Here is a 23,099-nt window from a genome sequence, read left to right on the forward strand (position 1 = left end):
TTTATATAAGTGTTGCACCGTTTTAGCAGAACAGATATACAGCGTTGCTCCAATCGCTTAATACAAGTATCATTTTCCGCATTCCCGTCAGCATAAGCATTCGGTTCCACGTTTTTTTTTTTTTTAGTGAAGAGAAAATGCATACTCTGGGCGCACTGTGGACTTCGTTCCTTCTAAAATAAGCGAGTCCAACACTGAAAGCTCGATCCCCCGCCCAACTTCACACATAGTTAATGCAGCCCACGTAGACGCTACTGCGATCCCAGAACGATTTTGAAAGCACGTGCGGAAGGATGAAAACCAGCTTTCATTGACGTCACCACGCTTTCCATCTTTTCCCCTTTACGCACCTGCGTCAATGTGTCCGGTGAGTCACTATCGTAGTTCGCGCCTGTGCAAATCAAACTGTTCTGCTGCTGTTCTTGTATTTTCGTCGCCTATAATCGAGTCCCAGCTTTCCTTCTCGATTGCGACACAATAATTGAGGAAAAAAACAAGAGTAGCGCGCGGCATCGCCGGGTATCGTCGCGCAGTGGGGCACTTGGCGTGCCGACTCCAACCTTGGCGATCGTCACAAGCGAGTTACTCCGCACACATGACGAGTCGAAGAAGCCAGTCGCCGTAGAGTGCGCGCGCCTTTTCTTATTGCCGGCGATGGAGATGTGGCAGGCGCGTCGTAAGCCGCACCAGCGGCGAAGCATACCTTCTCTGGCAGCGCTGGGCGCTGCCTTGTTTCTCTTGTGCTTCAATGGCGGCTGTGCCGAGGAGGCTCCGGTGGTGCGCATCGGAGACGGACTGCTTGCGGGCAAGCGCATCACAGTGTCGGGTAAGGACGTGGACGCGTTCCTCGGCATACCGTACGCGGAGCCTCCGATAGGCAACCTGCGCTTCGAGAAGCCTCAGCCAGCGCACGCTTGGGAGGGCACGCTGCAAGCGGTCAAAAAGCCTCCGCCATGTCGCCAGCTGGATGCGCCCTTCCTCGGAGGAACGCGGATCTACTATTCCAATACCAGCGCAGAAGACTGCCTCTACGTCAACGTATGGCGGCCGTCGTCCAGTTGCCCCCACTCGGAGTCGTGCGGAGCCAAGCTGCCCGTCGTTGTGTTCATACAAGGCGGAGCCTTCCAGTGGGGCGACTCCGGATTGTTCCTGCACGACCCCTCCGTGTTCGTGGCTCAAGCAGATGTGGTGTTCGTCACGTTTAACTACCGGGTTAGTATGTTCGGATACCTTTCGGCCAAGAACCCCGACCTCCCGGGCAACATGGGACTCTGGGACCAGGTACTTGTTCTGAAGTGGGTTCAGAAGAACATCGACCGGTTCGGCGGTGACCCCGCGATGGTGACACTGAGAGGGCAGAGCGCAGGCGCGATCTCCGCCGGCCTACACGCTGTGTCCCCGCAGAGCAAAGGCCTCTTCAAACGGATCGTAATGGAGAGCAGCACTCCGCTGTCGTTGTTCCTTACTGTGACATTCAACGTGGTGGGCCAATTCGTCAGTGTCGCGAACGCGCATGGCTGCATCGACAACTCAAAAGACTGGAGGGAGGATACACACAGTATCGTCACTTGTCTCAAGAAGGTTGAAAGCGACGCTATCATCTCCAAGCTGAAAGAAGAGACCGCCTTCAAGCAGATGTTCCCGATGGTATTCGGCGATGAGTTCTTTCCGAACGACCCGCTGAACCCCGAAACATACGCAAGCTTGAATGTCAATGAAATCATGCTCGGCACAACCACAGACGAAGGCACGGTCTTTCTTAACAGTATGCGTGACATAGCGCCTCAGTTCGATGACTACATATCTGGCAACTACCGCCTGGCTGTGACGCTCGCGCTGAAGACTATGTTCAATATACCCCTGTCACACGCTCGTGATATCACCGTTGCCTATTTTGGTCACCAGGGTGTGGAACACAACAAAAAGTCTGTCACTGACATTATCTGCGAACTGTTCGCGGACGCCACGATATACTGTCCGACGCTGATATTCGCGGACATTGCTACTCAGAGGGGCGTGAAGGCATACCGCTACATTTTCGCCCACAGATCTTCCGACAGCTACTGGCCCGAATGGATGGGTGTTACACACGGTGACGACCTGCCTTACACGATGGGATCTCTGCTGCTGCCCAAGGACGAGAACCTGTTTGTTCCGGGTATGGGGCAAGATCTGCGCGAACTGGTGTTGAAAAAGACCCACACTCCAGTTGAAGAGGAATTCGTCAAGCAGATCATCGCAAGCTGGACTGCTTTCGCGAAAGACGGGTACGTAGCTGTCTTCTCTGTGCTCGTAATTTCTCCTTCCCACACCTCGAACTCATAATTAGGCTTCAATTAACAGTGTTAATTAATCCGCATGTCACACATTAATGTAACGCTTTGCATGTGACGGGGTTGAGTCCTACCCTTGAGCATTTTATTCGAACCTTTATGCCTGGGAAGGCCTCAGCCATAATAGAGTTTCAATTTCTCTGGGTGCTCTACTCGCTCCACTAATCAATGTGTCCGATAGCGACCGCATTACTTCAGCCTTTTGATGCGCTTCGCGTTCGCTTGTAATTATAAAATGAAGAAAAAGAAATCATCTTTTCATCACAAATTTCAGCACATGGCAATATTTATTGAATAAAGCAACTCCTAAACAGTGCTAAACAAAATGGTTTGGGGCGTCTTTCTAAGTACAGAGGCTACGCCACGGAAAGACATGCAGAGTGCTCATAACTAGACAGGCAAAGAAAGAGCACCACACCACAAAAAATTCAGCGTACTGGGTTATCAATCTTGACTGAGAAATGGTAGAGATATGTCTTCATTTCGGCAGTCCAGTCTTTGACGTACGTCAACTAAAATTTTACATGTTCTGTTAACTGACGCTTTCCTTCATCGATCGATTGCGAATATCCGTTTGCTGTGCGATGTCAGTGCACGTTAAAGATCCCCAGGTGGTCGAAATTATTGCGGAGCCCTCCACTACGGCATCTATTTCTTCCTTTCTTCTTTCACTCCCTCCTTTATCCCTTCCCTTACGGCGCGGTCCAGGTGTCCAACGATATATGAGACAGATACTGCGCCATTTCTTCTCCACAAAAAGCAATTATTATTATTATTATTATTATATTAAGGAAAATGCATTCTCCTTACACACTTGCATGCCGAAATTGTACTTGCCGCTAAAGCCACCAGAATTTAAATTTTGTCGAATTACTGACTAGCAGCTGCATTAGCCGAAGGTTGAGGGAAAAAGCAGGAAATTAATTAGCCATGCATCAATGGCCCGGTCGTCGAGCACGTGGCTTTTTCTATGGCTTGGTATTCCCAGCCATTTGGCATCGACCCAGACGGTCATTACAGCTGGCGGCCAAAGGTGCACGTGCTTGGAACGCGCAATTTCCTAGAGAAGGTATGTGGAGGAAAATATTTAACTGGAGAAACACTCCAACCATATTCTTCGATTATTGCCTATTCAAGTTAGGAAATAGATCAGGAAAAAGTGCTTATTTCTGCCAGAGAGCTAGCAAGTAAACGAAACATTTTACTGATTGAAAGTGAAACGCTGCGAAAGTATTCTGCGACTAATAGGTAAAATAATTGCCTTTTTGAAGCAAGGAGCAAAAGTGTTTTCTGATAAATTTTGCCGTTATGATATTCTAGATTACCTCAACAATTTTTTCAATGAAAGTGCGTCAATACAGCAATCTTTTGAGACACAAAGAAAGCAGTGTATGTTCACATGTTGAGGCTGGGTTTATAATAAAGTAATCACATAAACGAGCTTAACAAGAAATTATAAATATTCAGGACAAGGTGCCAGGAAATGCGTCTACAGATCATGGTTTACTGCGTGGTAAGATTCATTAACTAGGCATATTATCGAATATCTTGACATTACATCACAATAATACAACGTAAGAGCGCGTGACTTCGCTTATGACAACTAGCAAGCATATTAGGATCATTTATCAAGTTCCGCCATCAACAAAACAAGATGTTTCACCCATTCCGGCCTATCAAAACAGAAAAGGTCGTCAAAAACATTCGGGGGAGAGGAGAACACACATAAAAAAGCACAAGTTAAAGAGGTGTGTTTATTTCTTTTCTTGTGCACGTTTGCATGTTTCACAGCTCCTGTTATGCAACACTAGTTAGCTCAGTATGGCAAGTTCTTTAAATAATTTAGTTTATGACAGTTTTCTAAGATTGAGATAGAGCAAACTGTTTTCGTATTCCGACTGCTCACTCTTGTAGCAGCGAGAGAAGGTTTACACTGTTCCAAAATATCAATAAAAGATGCAAGTTGAGAGACATGCATTAATGCGTTACGGACAAGCATTGATATTAAAAAAATTCTTCCCTGAGAAAATGTGTCACAGCTACCCGAGCACGTGGCCCCTCCATGCGAATATCTACACTGCCGCGACCACCGACCACAACGCGCGTAATAAGGAAGGGAAACGTGTTCGAACGAGCGTTGGAAAGACAAACTGGAAACTGGTTTTTGAGGAAAGTAAATGGCGCAGTAACTTCCTCACTTATCTCTGTGGACACCCGCACCACTCCATAAGGAAAGGGATAAAGGAGGGAATGAAATGGAATGAATGCAGTGACCGCAGATCAGGACCACGTGGCTGAAAGAACTAGAAGAATAAGTATGAGGTGGAGTGCATTTTGTAGACACTCTCAGGTAATGAATGGCAGTTTACCAGTATCCCTCAAGAGAAAGGCATATTACAGCTGCGTCTTAGCGGTACTCGCCTATGAGGCAGAAACGTGGAGGACAACGAAAAGGTTTCAACTTAAACTGGGGACAACGGGGCGAGCTATGGAAATAGAGAACGATAGGTGTAACGTTAATAGGCAAGAAGAGAGCATAGTGGGTGAGGAAAGAACGCGGGTCAACGACATCCCAGCTGAAATTAATAAGTAATGGGCATGGGCAAGGCAGGGCGTATAATGCGAAGCAAGAAGCCTTCGCAAGCAAACAAGGTTGATTTCAAGAGAAGGCAAACTAAGTAGGCGGCGGCAGAAGGTCGAGTGGACGGATGAGATTTGGAAGTTTGCGGAGATAAGGTAGTCGCAGCAGGCACAGGAGAGGGTTAATCGGAGATATATCGGAAAGGACTGTCTCTTGCAGTGAGCGCAGTTAAGCTGTTGACGATGATGACACGGAACGGTCGCACTGTATCAAAGTCGACTAGGTGCATACTGAAGTGCGTCACCGCATCAGAATACCTCGGCATTGTGTAGTCGTTTGGGTACTGCACAAAAAAAAAATTAAAAAGAACTTACTTTCGTTCACTACACACGATATGTAAAAGTCGCTTCGAAAACTTTTTGTGCTGAGACATATACGATTCTTTGTATCAGACTTTAAAATAAAGAAAAGAGGTTCAAAGAAAACCATTTTTGCAAAAGGCCAGAAAATCAGCGCCCCTCTAATTAATTACCTTAAAAGGGCGAAACGTTGAATCTGCTCTGCATATAGACGACTACAAACACTACGTATCGGAACGTATTGACTGCTGGGCATAGAAATCCCTTTCTAAAGGTTTGGCTTTTGATCCAGCTCAGAAGAAACTTTCGGGATTAACAAGAACGTTTACAATGGGTTTTAAAACCGGCGCTGCTGATTGTAGAGTTGAATAAAAAAGTTCGCGTGCTTGAAGTTGCTTTTGTTAAGCGTACATACGTACCCTTCCTGCGTTTTTCTCCTAATGAGAACATCAGTGTGCGCACGACTTAAACTGACACAAGATTAGTTCTGGAGCCGTACGTACTTTATTCTATGTGCTATAGCGTTGCCTGAAGGGCATTCAAGGCCATCGCCAGCCTTTTCCTAAATTCTCTAATCTCCCACGTGCCCAGCCGTTCGTCTTCTCGCCTTCGATGCTCCTTTTCCCTCTATTAACCTGCGTTCACTTTCTTTGCTATTTGATAATGTCCGTGCAGGCCGTTGCTCTCGTATGTCATACGAATGTGAGTCGCCAAAGCCAACTTGCTATTATAGTTGTCCTGTTAACAAATCTAGGACCCGAAATAATCTACGTTTCATACTCACTAATGGCTGGTTAATTTTATGTACCACTTTATTATGACGTGCTTGCTACCCCGATAGCTCTGATGACCAGGTGAGAATCAATTCTGCTAGTAGGGCTAAGTTCATTGAGTTATGATATTATGTAGGAGATGACTTTAATGAAAATATTAAAAGACAACCACATACCGCCTGAGAGAGCCGAGTTCACGGCCTTCCGCTTGTGTACAGGACTTTACGACACGTGGCACGTGTGACATGTGCGAAGATAGCGGTTTTGGCTTCTCTAGGCGACAAGCGTTTGTTTACCTTGTCTATGAAGTATACTATCCTAAAATGATTGCGCAATGAGTTTTCCTCTCCTATATACACAACATTAAATAATGTAAAATTCATCCGTGCATTCCATGCTTTCTAAGCCTGTTGGCTACATTTTTCTCTGCACACCATATCGTGTCCATCGGTACTGAAGCCAATGATGGTGAACGCCTGTTTCAAGCACTTCTTATCTTCTTATTCCCTCCACCTTCCCTCATGCCAGGACGCCCGCGATGCTGACACCTGGCGACAAGTGGCCGCAGCACTCGCCAAGCCAGACGCTCGTCGTCACTCTCAAGCCCAGCAACTTCAACGTGACGGGAGAGCAACGACGCTCCCGATGCAACCTCTGGAAACCCTTGCTGCTGCGCAAGTACGTTCCACGGCCGTGTGCAAGCCGTGCTTGGCACAATAATATAGGGGCCAAGTATGCCATTAAATACGAATTAATATTGCTTAAACGATACGCCATCAGTGTAAAACACGCCGGAGAGCTTAAGCTTTCGCCTAAAGATTTGTCCTAATGTGTGGAGAATTTGGAGCGTGTCCCGGTTTTCTTTTCGTCACCCGATCATTGACTTGTTTGCTTGCCATTGCCTCTTGCCTTCCTCACTGGGGGCCCAGTCCACAGCTTGCGTTAAAAAAAAAAACTTACCGCAGCGTATGTGTGTGCTTGAGCTGAACTTTGACCGGTTGGCTACATGCCAAAGAAAAAAAAACAAAAACAAGTGCCATTCGATATCATCCGGATTATACGGCAGCGAGATAGCTATGTATGTTTTGTTGTTTTATGCTGGCGAAGTTAAACATTTAGGCGGGTAGAAGACGCTGCGAATAAAGACCCGGTTTGGCAGTGCGATAGTGGTACTTTATACGAGCCGCTGGCGTCCAGTGCGTTTCGTGTGGTGCGTACTCACCTAGGTACCTTGCACCGTGCCCTAAGCTGACGCTTATGGATATTCATGGTGTTCGAAATTAAATTTCCAGTTTTTTTTTTCTCAACTAACACGAAAGTCGTTACTACGGGTTACCCCAGTTCTTGTCGCCTTCATGCACGCTGCAAGCCGCAGCCCAAGGTTGCTCGGTTGTGAACAATGATACTCAAGTGGTTTTGCCAATGACGCCGCCGGTGGTATGTATGGAATCTCGCTGACCAGCAGAAAGACTAACATGGTTCAAAATGGCCGATATGTCAATGGCTGGGTGAAAGAACACGAGGATAAATGGAAACAAAAGAAATGAGCGTGTTTTTTCCCCTCGTTGCCTTTCCTGCGGCCAGCAGCAACTCTTTTAGGTGACAAAAATACTAAACAAGAAAAATAAAGCGTTCGCTCGCAGGTAGCCTACTGCAGATAGAGAGAGCTACCATAATTTTGCGACTAACGTCTGAGTCACGTGTACATCCACGGTGTATTCGGCCTTACTTGGTCCCCTTGATGTCACGACAAAGGCGGAGGATGAGCTCCGAGATACCATGATTGCGTGCAGCCAGACGGGGCTACAGCGTGGAAAGCAGTTCCGGTGGCGTAGATGTCCCGCTCCATCATATTATGGAGAGGCAAGCAGTTAGAAAGCAGTGATAATTACATAAGAGAAGATTACGCTTGAGTGGCTCTCCAATGTTTTTAGTATGTGCATTTCCCTATAGAGATCTCCGCAGCCCTCGCAATGCGGTAGTTCCGGACTCTTATTGGCGTAGTGATGGAACGTAGTGATCAGGAATGCTTGTGATCTTAGCTAAGGCAGGTGGCACCGCTTCGTTAAAGAGCAAGCGAAGTGCAGGGCAAGTGGCCACGGCTCGAACAAGTCGTCTGCGCCTCGCGAAATTGCGGAATCCTATTTCGGAGAAGAAAAGAAACACATGCGGCGGTGACAAGTCGGCTGTGCTTTACAAAAAAAAAAAATCACATCTTCAAACAGACTCTAAAATCTGCTAGAAGGTTCTGCATTAGATCGCCGCTTCGTTACTACTCCGGCCACTTCGTTTTATATAAAATTTACCTGTGTAACCATTTTTCCAATTAAGGCGCCAGTTGGAGATTATGGAAACTCTTGTTTGTATTCGTCGCTTACCTTGTTTTTGCGACGTTTCGCCGATCATGCAATAATTGTTATGTACAGGAATGGCTGAACGCGTGACACAAAGTGTTCGTGAGTGTTTACCGAGTATTCGCGAAAAACGCTGTTCTTACGAGTTCCTAGATGATGGGTTCGATGCCACCCCACAGAAAGACGGCACGTGCCAGAAAAACCGATTGAACGTCAGATCCCCTTGAAGTCTATGCAATTATGAAGCCACCTTGATGTGGAGTGACGAATAGGACGGCAGCTTGTTTTGTTCTGCTTTGCCTCTGGCGCTCATTACTGAAAACCAAGCACAAGCGACAGTAAACAGACCTCTTCCCAAACTGTTTCTTCGATCATACGCAGGCTACATTGCAATCATGCCACTCCTAAGGTGTTAGAACTTTGTTTGTCTTTCTGAACATCACCTCATATCTTGAAATATAATATCTGACAAAACTACTCACAGTAATTTTCTCCAATGTTAGGTGCTGAACAAAGCGCTTCTGTGATAGGCTGCGCATGTATCACATGGTTTTTTTTTTATCCAAACAGCCGAGTCCTCATCGATCATCATGTCATGTAAACTGCAGAGCAAGCGACCATCTCAGTTATCTCCAATGGTCCACTCAGCCACTTTGTATGATCGAAAAGCAGTAATTATGGCGTGTTTGATGTGACAGATGGGAAGCCCGTCCCTTGTGCCCAATGATTCGCTGGAGAGAAAAATACGCTCTGCTATGCGCTTGTCGATGCAGCCATATGACGAAGGCCGCACCCGCCCCACGCGCAGTGTTTTTGTGCCGCTGTGTTTCCCCTCGGCATGAACGAACGATTCCAGGAAGACACGTGGCCATACTTAATTATCTGGACAACAGTCATTTATGGCTGCAGGTACATCGCTTGGTGCGTGCACACACGTGGGCCTCTTGTCAACAGCTTGGCGCTAAGGTTAGAGAGAAAAATGCCTCGCAGAGTCACTTAATTCTCTCTTTGTTTTTACTTATTCCAGAAGTATTCCTTTTGGCTTGCGCTTGACGTATGAACTGTTTAGAGGGTTACGCGTTACCTGGCGGCGAAGGGTGTCCGATATAAAGCTCTCGCGCTTATAGATAAGCTCGCGTTTTTGTTATATTACGCATTTACATCACAAATGCTTGTTACACTTCTGACCCTGGGTGCACAAGCGTTTAATACGTGCTAACAATGAACAAACGTCAAAATATTAACTGTAAACAATCGGACACATATATCAACCCAACCGTGCTGTACGATGGTTATTTTTGTTGTTGTTGTCCGGTTTCCGGTGGGGCTGGAAACAAAAACAGTTACGAATATTGACAAGAATTTTCTATACGGTACGAAAGTATATCTACGACCTACTTTTACATATAACCGCCATATCAGTCGAGGCATTTGTCGTAATGGGAGCATGAGCGTTATAATACTCTCTTCAAACAACGTAGCTGCCTATGAGTTCAGCCATGCCATCGCGATGTCATGCACGTCCTCGTTTAATATCGAACGCCGCCCTTCCAAATAGTTACCAGTCGCGGGAAACATGTGAAAATTTTCCATCGCAAAACTTGCAGATCGTGAGCCTACGCCTCTCGTGAACCGCTTCAATTTCTCGATTCACAATTCCCCCTCCACTTTCCTCCGTCGCTGCCCACCGTCATCGTGAATGTCCGTTCAGCCTTCCTTAAGTTTCTTCGCCACTCCCGCACAATGCGGGGCTGATGCAGTATTCACCATGCACACAATTAATCTACTGGGATTTTCCGCTGCAGTATTCGTTTCCGCATACAGAAACAGCAACTACACGCAACTCTAACTTAAAAAGGTTCTATGCAGTCGCGGCCATATTTCCACGCTGTCAGTAAAGCTCCAAATGACGCATTTTCCGCGGCAAGGGTGGGTGTAATGATGCATGGGAGGCCTGTCACACATATGAGTATGCAAGCTTCATGCATAAGTCTGTGAGTCTTCGTTCATATGCCATGTATTGTGGCGGCAGCATTGGAGGTTAAAAAAATAGTCATCGTACACACAAGAAAATATATACTTGAATTACAGGAATGCCGTACAGTTTCAACAAATCAATAAGGACACGAAGACCCTGCAAAAAGAAAAAAGACTTTACAAGAGCAAATAACGAAAATTCGAAACTTAGAAAATTAGTTACAGACAAATCCTACACACTGCAGTAGGTTCAGCACACTGTTCAGCACACTGTAGTAACACTTAAAATATATTCGCTTTTCACTGTCAGCACTTCTTTCGCTTTTACAAGTTACTCAGTGCAAAAGTTGATATGCTTCTTCGCCATTTAACACAAATTAGTGGCATTATATAGGCTCGTCTAGAGTCTGCCTCCTCTCTCGCCATACTTCCTTCGAACGCCACGATTAGTTCTATTTTACTTACGTACCTTCCTTACTGCCATCGCCGGAAACAGTAGTAGCATATGTCATACCTACCGCAAGGACTGACTCCTCCTGGTTCAACAGATCACTTTTTTGGCAAGAAAATGGGGTCGGAAACTAACCATGAGCAAGGTTTAGCCAAAGACCATTCCCGGTTATAGGGCAGGGGATAACCTAACCAGAAAATACCGAATGTTTCTGGAAGGGCTTGCATCGCCCTTATACATCGCCTTTAAGCTTTAAGCAGAAATTGGTTTAACAATATTAATTTACTATTGGAATCAGTGACAAGCCCGTCGGTGATTTTGCAAACTGCATGCTTCAACGGAAGTGGCGTTACGAATGCAAGCATGGCCGAGCACACATCACGTTACCTTGAGAAACAAACCGTCACGCACAAAAATATTGCACTTTGACCTGAGAACTAACGTAAAAAAGGAAACGCGGGTAAGGATCCTGCGTCGTTCTTAACGAAGTTTTATTGCATACTAAATATGGGAGAGAACTAGGAGGAGCAGGGAGAGTTTTACAAAAGATCTTACTGGAATGAAAGTGACCTTTCTTTCGTCTATATTACTTCCGCAGCCGGGTTCGCGGAAAAAGCTGCGTGCCAACTCATGCTTTTTTTTTTACGTGAAGCGTTACGACCCTAGCTTGCCCACTTGGCCCGAACAATCAGTAGCATTATAAGAGCATCCAGTACTTCGTTATGCGCATCTCAGCTGAGTTGGCTTGGGATGGTTTATATTATCTCGGAACACTACAAATATTGGACAGCACAAAAAATGTGCCGAGGAGGAAGTCTTTGCACGAATTTTGGATATGGGAGGCGATACACATGCTCCCGTGTTGACTGTAGCCAATATTTCACAATAACTGTCGCGTGCAAAAAAAAATTGCAAGCAATTCGGGCCATTGACATCACTGCTGGAAAACTGATTTTTCTCTCAGAGAGAGAGAAACTTTGTTGGTGAATACGTGGAATCCCGAAATGATCATTGATGTGATCCGTTTGTTCAAAATTCGTGCAATACTAACTTCCAAGCTCTAAGCAACAAAATTACTATGTGCTTGAGTAGACAATTTGCTCTGTACCTCTTTCCTTAGCGCGCCTATTCAAATTGTGCCCCATTTTGAGCAAACCGGGCCGCTTCTGCAAAAGTAACGCCATTTATTATGCAACAAAAGGACTGCACTTCAGTTTCCGGATCGGTTTTCTCGTCAGCCGCATGATGGAGCATTTTCAAACTTCATATGAAACCTGTAAACACGGAGCGATCTCTCAAGCATGGCGCTCAAGGTGGCGTCCTCTTCTCGCGCACATCCTGCTCAGTAGTGATAGCGTTTTCGAAGTTTCGCAGCATCGACACTTGACTCTGTAGGTGCAAGCGACAGCTTTGTACGAAAAGATCCCGTCCATTTGTCTTACTTTATTTCGGACAGACATGACTGCTCTTCTCAACCCAAACTATTGACAGCTTATGGTGTGTAACTGTCGTGTCCACAGTTGTCGAGGAGGTTCTCTGCTTTCAGGACCTCTGAAGGCATCGCGGGCATGTTCTGGACGATTCCTTCTCGTCAGCACTGTAGCGGCCACAGTTATCTGCAGGACGGCCCGAGATGCACCATGGCGCTGCACTGCTTTGTAGCATAAACCGCTGGGCACGAGAAATTTATTTTATCATTTGCTAACTGAAAAGTTAGCAAAACTGGGAAGGCCACTGAACGGTATCCAGCCACCCATATCATCATATCTCCCATGGAACACTTGGCAAGCAACACATTACATTGTGATTTGTTAATGCATCATATGTTGTATACTTTCCGCAAGACAATTGTTCTGTCCCGCACGATCTTTATCTCAGTAATTTTACTCGTAGGGCCCTCTTGGACACGATATTACGGTATGCATACTTAAGTGAAGCCACTGCTGTGAATAACGCTATCACTCTTCGTTTGAACGCAGGTCGGAGACCAAGACTGCGACCCCAGCGACGCCGAAGAGCACAGCTGAGAACTCCGGTGGCCAGTCATCAAAGACAAAATTTTCACCTGACAAGACGAACTCCGTCTTCAAGAAGAAGACTGCATCGAGCAGCCCCGCCTTTTCATCGAGTGCCATTTCTGTTGCACTGGCCTTTATTGTCGCTTACCATTGGCAATAAAACATAAACTTCCCAATGTGTGCAAATACTTTCTAATGCGATCATATGTTCTGTCGAGTTATGCTTACAAACACGGTCATGGCCAGTGGTATATAAGAAAAAGAAATTAATATGATCATTCGTCACAGCACAAAGTAGAAACAAATAGAAAGCATTTATTTTGGTTTTAGTTTTACGGGGTCTAACGTCCCGAAGCAATTCTGGCTGTGAGAGTCGCCGTAGTGGAGGGCTCCGGATAATTTCGACAACCTGGTGTTATTTAATGTGTCCTGACATCCCACGGTAAATGGGCCTGTAACGCTCCGCCCCGATCAAATACGACCGCCGTAGCCGAGACCTGTCGCGCGGGTTTCGGGTCAGCAGACAAGCAGCAACACTTAACCACCGGGGTGGCTTAATTACTGAAGGGATTTAATAATACCTTTTACTTATTCTCGAAAAAAAAGAGAAGCAGGCACAGGAAAATCGGTCGCTGACTCGTACCAGTGGAAGCAAAGGCAAGAAACAATGAACAGTATTGAAGTTGCCGGTGACTATAAAACTTGACTTTTAAAACTCAACTATGCCTGTTGAGCTTTTTTTGTGCATTTTTGTTAAACGTCATATTTATTTCTAGCATTGGACGAGAAAGTGCTGAATTTCGAGAACTTTGCGCTCTACTGGAGAGATTCTTTAGCTCACGGATAACAGACCGTTCATAGAACACTTGAGTGCGTTTTGATGCTTAACAATGCCCAATTCAGTTCATCCCTCATACGCTGGCAATTAACGTGACCATAACAAGCCCGGACAACTGATACCGATTCTCGCTATGTCACCCATCGATGCTTTACATTTAATTCGTCTGAAGATGTGATAGCTCCGAAGTGGGGCTCTGTCCTGCCTTTTACTATGATCATAATCAGCGCAATGGCAGCAACCATTCCTTCGTTATATTAAGGAAAAAAAAGTCCATTATAAGCGTACTTAAGTTGTCCACAAAAAGTCGTGCAGCATGTAAGAATAAATCAGAAGCATGTGCTATGATTTGTGAATGCCGAATTCTAGATTAATATGGTCCAAATATACTCTCCGATTTATAGGTTTAGAAGTTTCGGATATACTTGGACAATTGTACAGAATGACTCATCCGGAGGCTACTCAGCAGTGAGTCTGCAGCAAGAACCACAGGCTGCCATTTGTTGAACGCGTAAAAGGTGTGCCAGATTCCCTTAAGGTGCGAAAGATGTACGTTGTCAAGCTAGGATATGCGTGAATATGTCAAGAGAGAATGTAAAGAACGTAAAAAATGCTCCTGAAAGCAAATATTATGCACGTTTTCTTCCAACTCACTATTTGACTGACAGGGACTTCTCCCTCGATCTAGAGAACACTACTGTCATCAAAAATAGAGTCTCTAATCAAGATAAGTAAACAACGTGACACACAGGGAATTGTGGAATCAAAACAGATTGCTAGACTTGCGGAGGGCTGTGCCAACACAGCCTCCAGTTCTCTCTCAGAAAAAGAGCTGGCATATTTCCTCATGCACGAATGATTGATTACCTTGCCTCGGGCAACAAGTGAGAAAAGAAAAAAAACATTCTTGGGAGTTCAGCGCTCGGATCCTTTTGTCGTCATCGCCCGCCCTCCTCCTTTTTGCGCTGCTGTCATTTTACATGAGACCATTTGTAGAGTTTTACTGCAGGGAGTTAAGTCTACACGAATGTAAATGCAAAACCATATTCAAGCTTAGAACGCACCCTCATGAGCTCATGTTTATAATAAGATTCTACAAAGATAGTGCAAGGAAAATACTTATCGTCAATAATCTTCAATGCAAACGCCGTTATCACTCCTACTCAAGGGTCAGTAACAAACTGCACAAACACAGGCCCCATCAAAACATACGTGACTGCGTCTACGTGACCGTCCATATGTTTCCACAGAAGAAAACAGAAGAGCGGTGCAGAGGACCAGGCGCAAATGTGTCGCATTGCATTAAATGTTTCCTTCTAGTCCGCTAGTCTTCTAGTTCGACCTAGGTTGTTTCGATGCCCTGAAGGACGGTATTCGTGCACACTGACTCTGGGTAAGTCACGTTGTTATAGTCCCTCAAAGATTAAAGCTTTTATGAGCACGACTTTTTCGCTTCCCACATTTACAGAATCACGCAGGTGCACTGCTCGGGACTGCGTGAAGGTGACCTTAACAACTCGCTTACTGAGGTAGACGGGGAGAAACTTGCGCGGGGTCGCGTAGGAGGTGATGGCTTCCTTCTGAAGCAATGGACGGAAAACGCTAAGGACTCCAGGGTTGACTGCTGAACGGCATCCATGCATGTAAAGTTCGCTTGTTATCTTCGAGCAATGCACTTTCGCGAGCCTGTGTCAAATAGGGAAGGACAGGACGGCCAAAGATGCACAGATAAAGTCCCAGACGGTGGAATGAGGTGTCCTCATCTCGCTTAAATCGCTTGCTACAAGGGTCAACCACGTGCGCCCTGAAGTCATGCTATCAAATGCTGAGAATTAAAGAAAAATATATATCTGGGTGATCTTTTAATGTGTCTGGCTGTGAGGTAGATAGGAGCGGAAACGATTCCTATCGACGTGTAGACTTCGCCCTCAGTAAAAAGTGAACGGCCGGCTTGGTTGATAACACGAAAAATGCACCTGAAAAAAATGTGATATCGATAAGCCGTTTTCAAGTGCGCCCTTACCTGCTTCATTCTGTGGGGCGGTGGCCAGCGCCCTTGAACGTTCTGCCAATATTGTGAGAAAAATAACAGGTTGATGGCGTGATGCTAATGTAAATACTGACACACTATGAGTGATCACAAGGCCGCATATTAAACTCAGTTCTCATTCTTCTTGCACTCCGTAGAAGTATGTTTTGAGGATTACTGCGTTCAGCCGTGCTCCACAGCCTTCACAGGCTCGTGATGTTTCTGAGAAATAAAAGGGAAGTAAAAAGAGACCGCTCAAAACGCAATCTGCCGGTAACCTGATACCTCTAACACGCGGGCATATTTAATGTGATTATGTGCTTATTTCCGTATTCTGTAACGACACTATCGCCGGGTCGCATAGAAAAAAGTTGATGTCTTTATACTTTCTGTCATTCGCCACCTACTGAGTTCGCTAAACTCATATGCATGCAAGACTCGCAAACTCATATGCATGCAAGATATGCAAGACACTATTGTCCCCATTCCTCATGCATAAAAGCACGTAACCTTATTAGAAACGGCCAGCTTTCAAGCAGAAAATTTAGAATGTGCTTTATTCATAACTTTCAGTCAGAGGAGGCACCTCTATTACATTTTCGGTGCAATTGGCGCCATTTTAACCGTATCTTATGACTCATAGTCACGGCTTATGTGCTGAAGGCTACATTTTCGATCTGTCAGTAAATAACGGCGCTTTTTTCTGCAAGATATGATTAATTTTGCATTTAAATCACAGCGACGAGATGTGTTTGTGAGCACTGTTAATAATCAGGTAAAATTTCTGAATGGCTCAGAGGCGTTATAGTGATTATGACGTACGTATAATGACATCAAACCTTTTGTAGTGCATGCTCCGAAATAATAGAATTCACAAATTTAAGGCATTAAGCATATGCTGAAATTTATTGTGCGCCTGTGGAGAGGGTAAAACTGCATCCGCGCGGCCCAATAACAAATAGCATGAGTTTTTCGTCGTGCTGGATCAATCATTATTAGGCTTTAACCGGCCTAGGCCGTCATAAAAGCCAGCGCCGCTAAGTCGAGTCTAAGAGCAGAGCATTCTTTCACAACTAATATTATACAAAACTCATGCGAAAAGGCATTTAAAAGTTACGTCGTTATTTACGTCTGCATTCGCATCGGGAGCATGCGCTGAAAGCAAACAGGCTGCCTCCTTAAGGTGCTTTTCTACAAAAAGAAAATAGACTTGGACTAAACATGCTCGACAAGCAGGGCACCTACTGCCTTGGAGGTTAGTTTTCTTTCAGTAATTGTAGTACCCGGGTACGATGAACTCCGGCGTCTGGGAGCAGACAGGTGACGCGTGGAATCGCCTTTAGCGTTTCTCAAGCCCACAGCCTTGGCGCACACTAGCGGTCGTTGGATTTTGACCCGCAGACGTGCGCCTACTGCTACTACCCCATAGCTCATCTTCATTGCTATCGTAATTGCAGGGCAAGGGTGGCCATGATCACAGCAACGGCTCCCGTGTGAGCCGCAGATAGAAGCACCACTCTTCACTCTTTCGTCTGGTTTCTAACTTCTCGCTAACAGGAGACCAAGTTTGACGTCACAGCGTCGTTTCTCGATCCCACGCACTTTCCACCTCCAATCGGTTCTTCAAGATCGCAAGGAAGCTAAAGCCGACCAAATATACCAACGCTCGTTGAGGTTCAACTGCCTGCAGAAGCAAAGAAGAGAAAAGAAAACGAAGGCTTCCCGTAATACGCGAAGGACGTCTCGCTATAAGAGGACCCGACGCAGCGGCCCTCTCCACACGAATCCTGTTTTCATCGCCGGTATTGTGAGGGTTCCGGAGAGATGTTGCTCTGCGCTCTGCTCGGCGCCGTGTTAGCCCTCTGCGCAGCCGATAGTCCAGTCGTCCGTACAAATTCGGGACTTGTTTCAGGTCAGCGCTTTCACGTGAATAACAAGCTTGTCGATGCGTTCTACGGCATTCCGTACGCCGAGCCTCCCGTTGGAGAACTCCGTTTCCAGAAACCCCGACGCCTGCGACCATGGAAAGGAGTTTTCAACGCCACGAAGAAGCCGGTTCCGTGCCGCCAGTTGAGCTTGAGGTTCCTCAAGCGCGTCACGCTGCACTACGAAAGTTCCTCGGAGGACTGCCTTTACCTTAACGTTTGGAGGCCAGTCCTGCCTGATTGTAAGGACGGAGGCTGTCCCTCCAAGTTGCCGGTAATTGTGTTTGTTTATGGAGGCGCGTTTCAATGGGGAGACTCTGGACTTTTCGTCTACGACATGGAAAGGTTCGTTTCTAGGTCCAACGTTGTCTTCGTAACGTTCAACTATCGCCTCGGCGTGTTTGGGTTCCTCACAACCAACACTCCAGACGCTCCTGCAAACAATGGCCTGTGGGATCAACACCTCGTTCTGAAGTGGGTGAGAGAAAACATTGAAAACTTTGGCGGCGACCACAGTGACGTAACTTTCGCAGGACAGAGCGCGGGTGGGATGTCGGTCGGTTTTCACGCCGTGTCGCCATACAGCCGAGGGCTGTTCAAGAAGGTCGTGATGCACAGCGGGACCCCGTTGAGCGTCATCTTGTGGCAGGCACAGAGTTCGGCTGCCAAAATGCGAAACATTGCGGGAGTGCTGGGCTGCTACAACAGCGGAAGGCCATCGGACGAGCAGCTGGGCGACATTGTCGCCTGCCTGAAGAAGCTCGACGCTAAGGTAATCATGGATGCCGTCAGACAACAAGATCCTGCTAACCAATTGTTCTTTCCTCTTTTCGGCGATTCATTCATGCCCTATGATCCGCAAGCTGCGGCTACTTGGACAGAAATGGGTGTTCGAAGCGTTTTCCTTGGAACAACTCGAGACGAAGGCACCTTGTTCGTTGACAACATCCGATACCTGAGCCCACAAATCGACCTGCTCCTCAAGCAAGACTACAGGCTTGCCGTGATGGCATTCATGGCTACTACATTTGGGATCCCAATCAAGGAAGCCAGAGGAATAGTGGCCAAGTATTACGGCGATTACGGCGTTGAGCATGACAGTGAATCTGCCTTCGCAATTTTTGCAAGGGTCGTTGGTGATGCCCTGTTCGACTGCCCGACTCACTTCTTCGCAAACCTTACCGCTAGAAGCGGCATACCAACGTACAGGTACGTCTTCGACCACCGCCCGTCGTTCAGTCTGTGGCCGAAAAGCTACGGAGTGGCGCATTCGGACGACATCTACTTCTTCTACGGGAGCGACTCAGCCATTAGTGACAAAACGAAGTACACGAATGCTTTAGACGCGGACGCCCAAAAGCTGCTCTCTGGAGTTGAAGTCACCGAAGAAGAGAAGTGCTTTTCTAAAGAGCTGATGAGGATGCTTTACAAGTTTGCGAAGTACGGGTAAGTTCTGTTTTTTTTATTCTTTACCGCAGTCTTGAAGGAATAAAATCGTCACGTTAGCTTCATTATGCGCTAAATGGGCTTGAAGAGGATAAGCATAAACTTTAATATAGCCTCCTTAGTGCGAGAAGTAGTTTATAAAATATGGACACCAATGAAATTAAGTGGGCGTAAAGAGCATTTTCATTTTTTTTTTCTCTGCTTGACCGTTATCGGCTGTCACAATTTAGCTGACAGCTGAAAAGTGTACCCCGCCGTGTCGGAATGACTATAATCATACGCCCATTGAAGGCGTTACGCGGGAACTGAAAAGAAAGGCAAAAGGCTAGTGCAAGTGCGCATTGCCGCTTGCTTGACACCAACGATTTCCGCAGAAAGAATGCGCATGCTTTCCCTGGACCAGCCAGTACTACTCGCGTCTAAAGCGGACGCGCTTTTTCCTGTCGTATACTATTCCATCCTATTCTTCTTTACTGTGTTCGCTTTCCCTGGTGCGGGCCTTGCTATGATCTCTTTAAATTGTAGCCACAAGCCAATCTTTTCATTGTTACTGCGCACTTTTTCACTCACTACTTCGCGGCTTCTGAGAAAATTTCTCGCTGAATTATGCGCTCAGCTCAGTTGCTGTATGGCTTTCCCAGGGAGTTCGCTTATATATGGTGGGTCCTTGTAAAAAGGAGTGACACAGACAGCACTGCTTGACCACATGTTCTTTCAATATTTGCAGCTGTCCTTTCTGAATACTCCATATCGGGCATATATATAAACAACCGTAGTCTCGGAAGCCATTAATGGGGTTTGATTGTTCTCGTACTTTTCACTAATTGATGCCTCTACGAATCGGTTGACACCCATTTAAGTTCAGATATATGGTTGATGCTTTTGCTCATTTTTATATGCCGAAACTACGCTATGGGTTGTGAAGCAGTAGCACGATCTTCAAGGTGTGACATATGAAAAAAGCCGGCATGAGAGCATGGAAACAACAAAGAACACGTGTAAAGGTGAAGATTAAAAGCAGGTGAAAGAGTTGGATGAGGTATGTAAAAACAAGTATGACATAGAAGCCAACAAAGAACAAGTGTAAAGGTGAGGATTAAACTAGATAAAACTAGATTTTCGTCTTTGAGGTACATGCATCTTAACCAAATTAGGACATAAGTGAAACACTTATAGATGACCTTGTAAAAACGTGATTTCACTCGGTGAAAGCGAAATATACGGAGCCCTTTACAGTTCTTACAATGCTGCGCCAGATGACCTCCCATATTGTTCTTCATTGCCAAGTTATGTTCGCGTTCCCGTTCATTAAAACACCTACCAGTCTGCCTAATGTAAACTCTACCACAGGTGAGGGGAATTTGGTAGACAAGGCCCGAATCGCACTTTGTGAACTTACCCCTCACGTGTGGTTTACATTGGGCAGACTGCTAGGTGTTTTAATGAACGGGCACGCGAACATAACTTGGCAATGAAGAACAATATGGGAGGTCATCTGGCGCAGCATTGTAAGAACTGTAAAGGGAAGGGTAAGGAAAAGAAAAAAGTGCCTTGCAACCCAGTTTTGCGCAACACTACCCTTTTGTTTAAATCTAGAGATAGGACGGAAAGGGAGGTGGTCGAAGCCTATCACATCTTAAAACATCGTGAAAAATGCGTCAGCACCCCGTCTATTTCGCTTTCACCGAGTGAAATCACGTTTTTACAAGGCCATCTATAAGTGTTTCACTTATGTTCTAATTTGGTTAATATGTATGTAGTACCTCAAAGACGGAAATCTAGTTTTATCTGGTTTAATCCTCACTTGTACACTTGTTCTTTGTTGGCTTCCATGTCATGCTTGTTTTTCCATACCTCATCCCACTCTTTGAACCTGATTTTGATCTTCACCTTTACACGTGTTCTTTGTATTTTCCATGCTCTCATGCCGGTTTTTTTCATATGCCACACCATGATTTTATCGCGTTTGCATAGCTTTTTTACTCTTGTTGTCTGTTGAATCACCTGCATTGTCACTTCGCGTATTTTTCACTCTCTTTACTCAGGTTGATTGTTAGGTTCCTTACTTATTTAAAAATCATTTTCATGACATGGGGTGTTTGGGGACATGCTGACTGAGTGCTGTGTGGTTTATCGGTTCTTCTGCAACGTAAAATTGTGTTAATGTTGTCTAGATTTTAATCAGGTCTTTTGTGAATGACAGCGATGGTTGTGCGCCTAAGTTCATGCCTTATATAGCGTTTGCATTTAGGTCTCAAATAAACAGTTGGAAGTCTGCGCCTGTGTTGTCGTTTTGGTTCCTGTTCTCGTGTCGTGTCTCATTCGCAAAGTACTAACCCTTTTTCGGTTGTGAAGCGTGTCATAGTAGAGTGCTCGCATTCAATTACGGTCACCTAGAGTTCGTTAACTTTAACTAACTATTAGTACATGCATGTTATTTTGTTTCTATTTTGCCTCCATCGAAGCACAGCCATTCTTTCTGGGTTGAACCCAAAGCTAGAGGCCCAAAAACCCATCGCCAATGTCACCAAGCCACCATGGGGGCTAGCTTCAATACGTAGGACTGGCCTTCCACAAAGCCCTAGGTCGACACTGGGTACCCTCATTGCTGCTGTCAGACTTACTGCGATTGCAAAAAGAATAGCGTGAGCTGCAGTCTTTGCTGTTGTATTTGGAGGGCAAGGAACAAGGCGCTAACCTCCACAGGGCAAGATGCGCAGCCCTCACCTGAACTGAAAAAAACCTACACGTGTCTATGAACAGAACGCTCGATTGCAGTCCGTAGACTACTCCGACACTGTGGCTTTGTCTGATCTACTTGCTACCGTGAAGAGCGGAGCAAATGCATCTAGAAATATCATTTCACACCACCGGGTACTCGATGACATGCGGTTGGCCAGCACATTTTTTACTTTTTTTCCTTTCAGCTCTTTTTGGGGAAGTTAACAGAGCCCTCTAGATTATTTTTGTGTGATACGGAAAGCGGCAAAAGCGAGTGGTGTGATAGACTTAAGTTTAGTTTTGTTTTCTTTATTTTTTCGTTTAATCACCTGAATTTATTATTCTATCTGCTTGCGCAGGAAACCAGGCTTACTACAGCAAACCCGATCTTGGCCAACCTATTCTGCGACGAGTTATCCAAGCGTGTTTCTTCGACCGAATAACTTCACGACGGGGACTTTCCACGAGCGGTGCGAAATTTGGAAACCCTATCTTTACCAGGAATAAAATTATTTATTTTCAACACATTCGAAGCTATGTTGAAGATGAATTTGTGTCTGAGCTAGTCAGTGCAGGATCCGGGAGAATCAGAGTAAAAAAATAGACGTCACGTACAGAAGAATACATGTACACGACGCTGTTGTGACCATGAACGCTGTGTTGTTCATAGTGATATTTTGAGCCAATCCTGTGTTCTTAGTATGCTAATAAAGATGAACGCATTCTCTTTCATATAGCATATTTCCTCGGCTTGAACTGTTAATTTGGCGAAAATAACGTCTTAATATTGGCAAAGATGAGCTCTTGAGCTGTTGGTTCATCATGTGACTTGGTGTAACAATAGTCGAGCAATCACAACGGACACCGTAAAACACGGTCGCATGACATCCCAACATATGGGCTACCGCGTTCGAATGTACTTCTGAAGAAATGATGCAATTACAGTCCAATCATAGCAACAGTAGTCAATTAGCCTTGTCGCCACTTTGTGCTGACAGGTTAGCATGACTGTGTGCTTGTGTAGTAACAACTCGTTCTGTTCTTAAATCTGCTCATTATTTTAAAATCTCCCCCACCTCCCCTACACTTGTCGCAAGAGCGCTTCAATGAAATACTTTCGAATGCTCTCTGTCGTTCAGTGGTCAGTAATATGGGAAATTCAACATTCGCTTCAGATTTAGCACCCATAATGAAGACTAAAAGGCAGCGCTTACTTAAGGTGCCAGGCTTGTGATAAAATGTTGACATGCGGTTACTTTCAAATACGTCATTTTAGCGATGGGCTACATCACAT

The 23,099-nt window shown here is 45.5% G+C and overlaps 2 protein-coding genes across 2 annotated transcripts; both read left to right on the plus strand.

Moving 5' to 3' along the window:
- Positions 1-460: 460 nt before the first annotated feature.
- On the plus strand, positions 461-13,032 carry LOC144136378 (acetylcholinesterase-1-like). Its single transcript, XM_077668655.1, has 3 exons — positions 461-2,267; positions 6,575-6,724; positions 12,808-13,032. Exons 1-3 carry the CDS (start codon positions 655-657, stop codon positions 13,004-13,006), a joined length of 1,962 nt encoding a protein of 653 aa, XP_077524781.1. The 5' UTR covers positions 461-654; the 3' UTR covers positions 13,007-13,032.
- A 4,198-nt stretch (positions 13,033-17,230) lies between these two features.
- Positions 17,231-22,512, plus strand: LOC144136382 (acetylcholinesterase-1-like). Its single transcript, XM_077668658.1, has 2 exons — positions 17,231-19,084; positions 22,165-22,512. Exons 1-2 carry the CDS (start codon positions 17,538-17,540, stop codon positions 22,310-22,312), a joined length of 1,695 nt encoding a protein of 564 aa, XP_077524784.1. The 5' UTR covers positions 17,231-17,537; the 3' UTR covers positions 22,313-22,512.
- Positions 22,513-23,099: the final 587 nt, after the last annotated feature.

This window comes from Amblyomma americanum, chromosome 6 (assembly GCF_052857255.1).
Source record: "Amblyomma americanum isolate KBUSLIRL-KWMA chromosome 6, ASM5285725v1, whole genome shotgun sequence".
Lineage (NCBI taxonomy): Eukaryota > Metazoa > Arthropoda > Arachnida > Ixodida > Ixodidae > Amblyomma > Amblyomma americanum.

Bases quoted from the DNA above. Each gene is read 5' to 3' on its own strand.
- LOC144136378 (XM_077668655.1), top strand. From the start codon at position 655: ATGGAGATGTGGCAGGCGCGTCGTAAGCCGCACCAGCGGCGAAGCATA. The intron at 2,268-6,574 runs GTACGTAGCTGT...CCCTCATGCCAG, and splicing joins ACTGCTTTCGCGAAAGACGG to GACGCCCGCGATGCTGACAC. The intron at 6,725-12,807 runs GTACGTTCCACG...GTTTGAACGCAG, and splicing joins AAACCCTTGCTGCTGCGCAA to GTCGGAGACCAAGACTGCGA.
- LOC144136382 (XM_077668658.1), top strand. From the start codon at position 17,538: ATGTTGCTCTGCGCTCTGCTCGGCGCCGTGTTAGCCCTCTGCGCAGCC. The intron at 19,085-22,164 runs GTAAGTTCTGTT...CTGCTTGCGCAG, and splicing joins TACAAGTTTGCGAAGTACGG to GAAACCAGGCTTACTACAGC.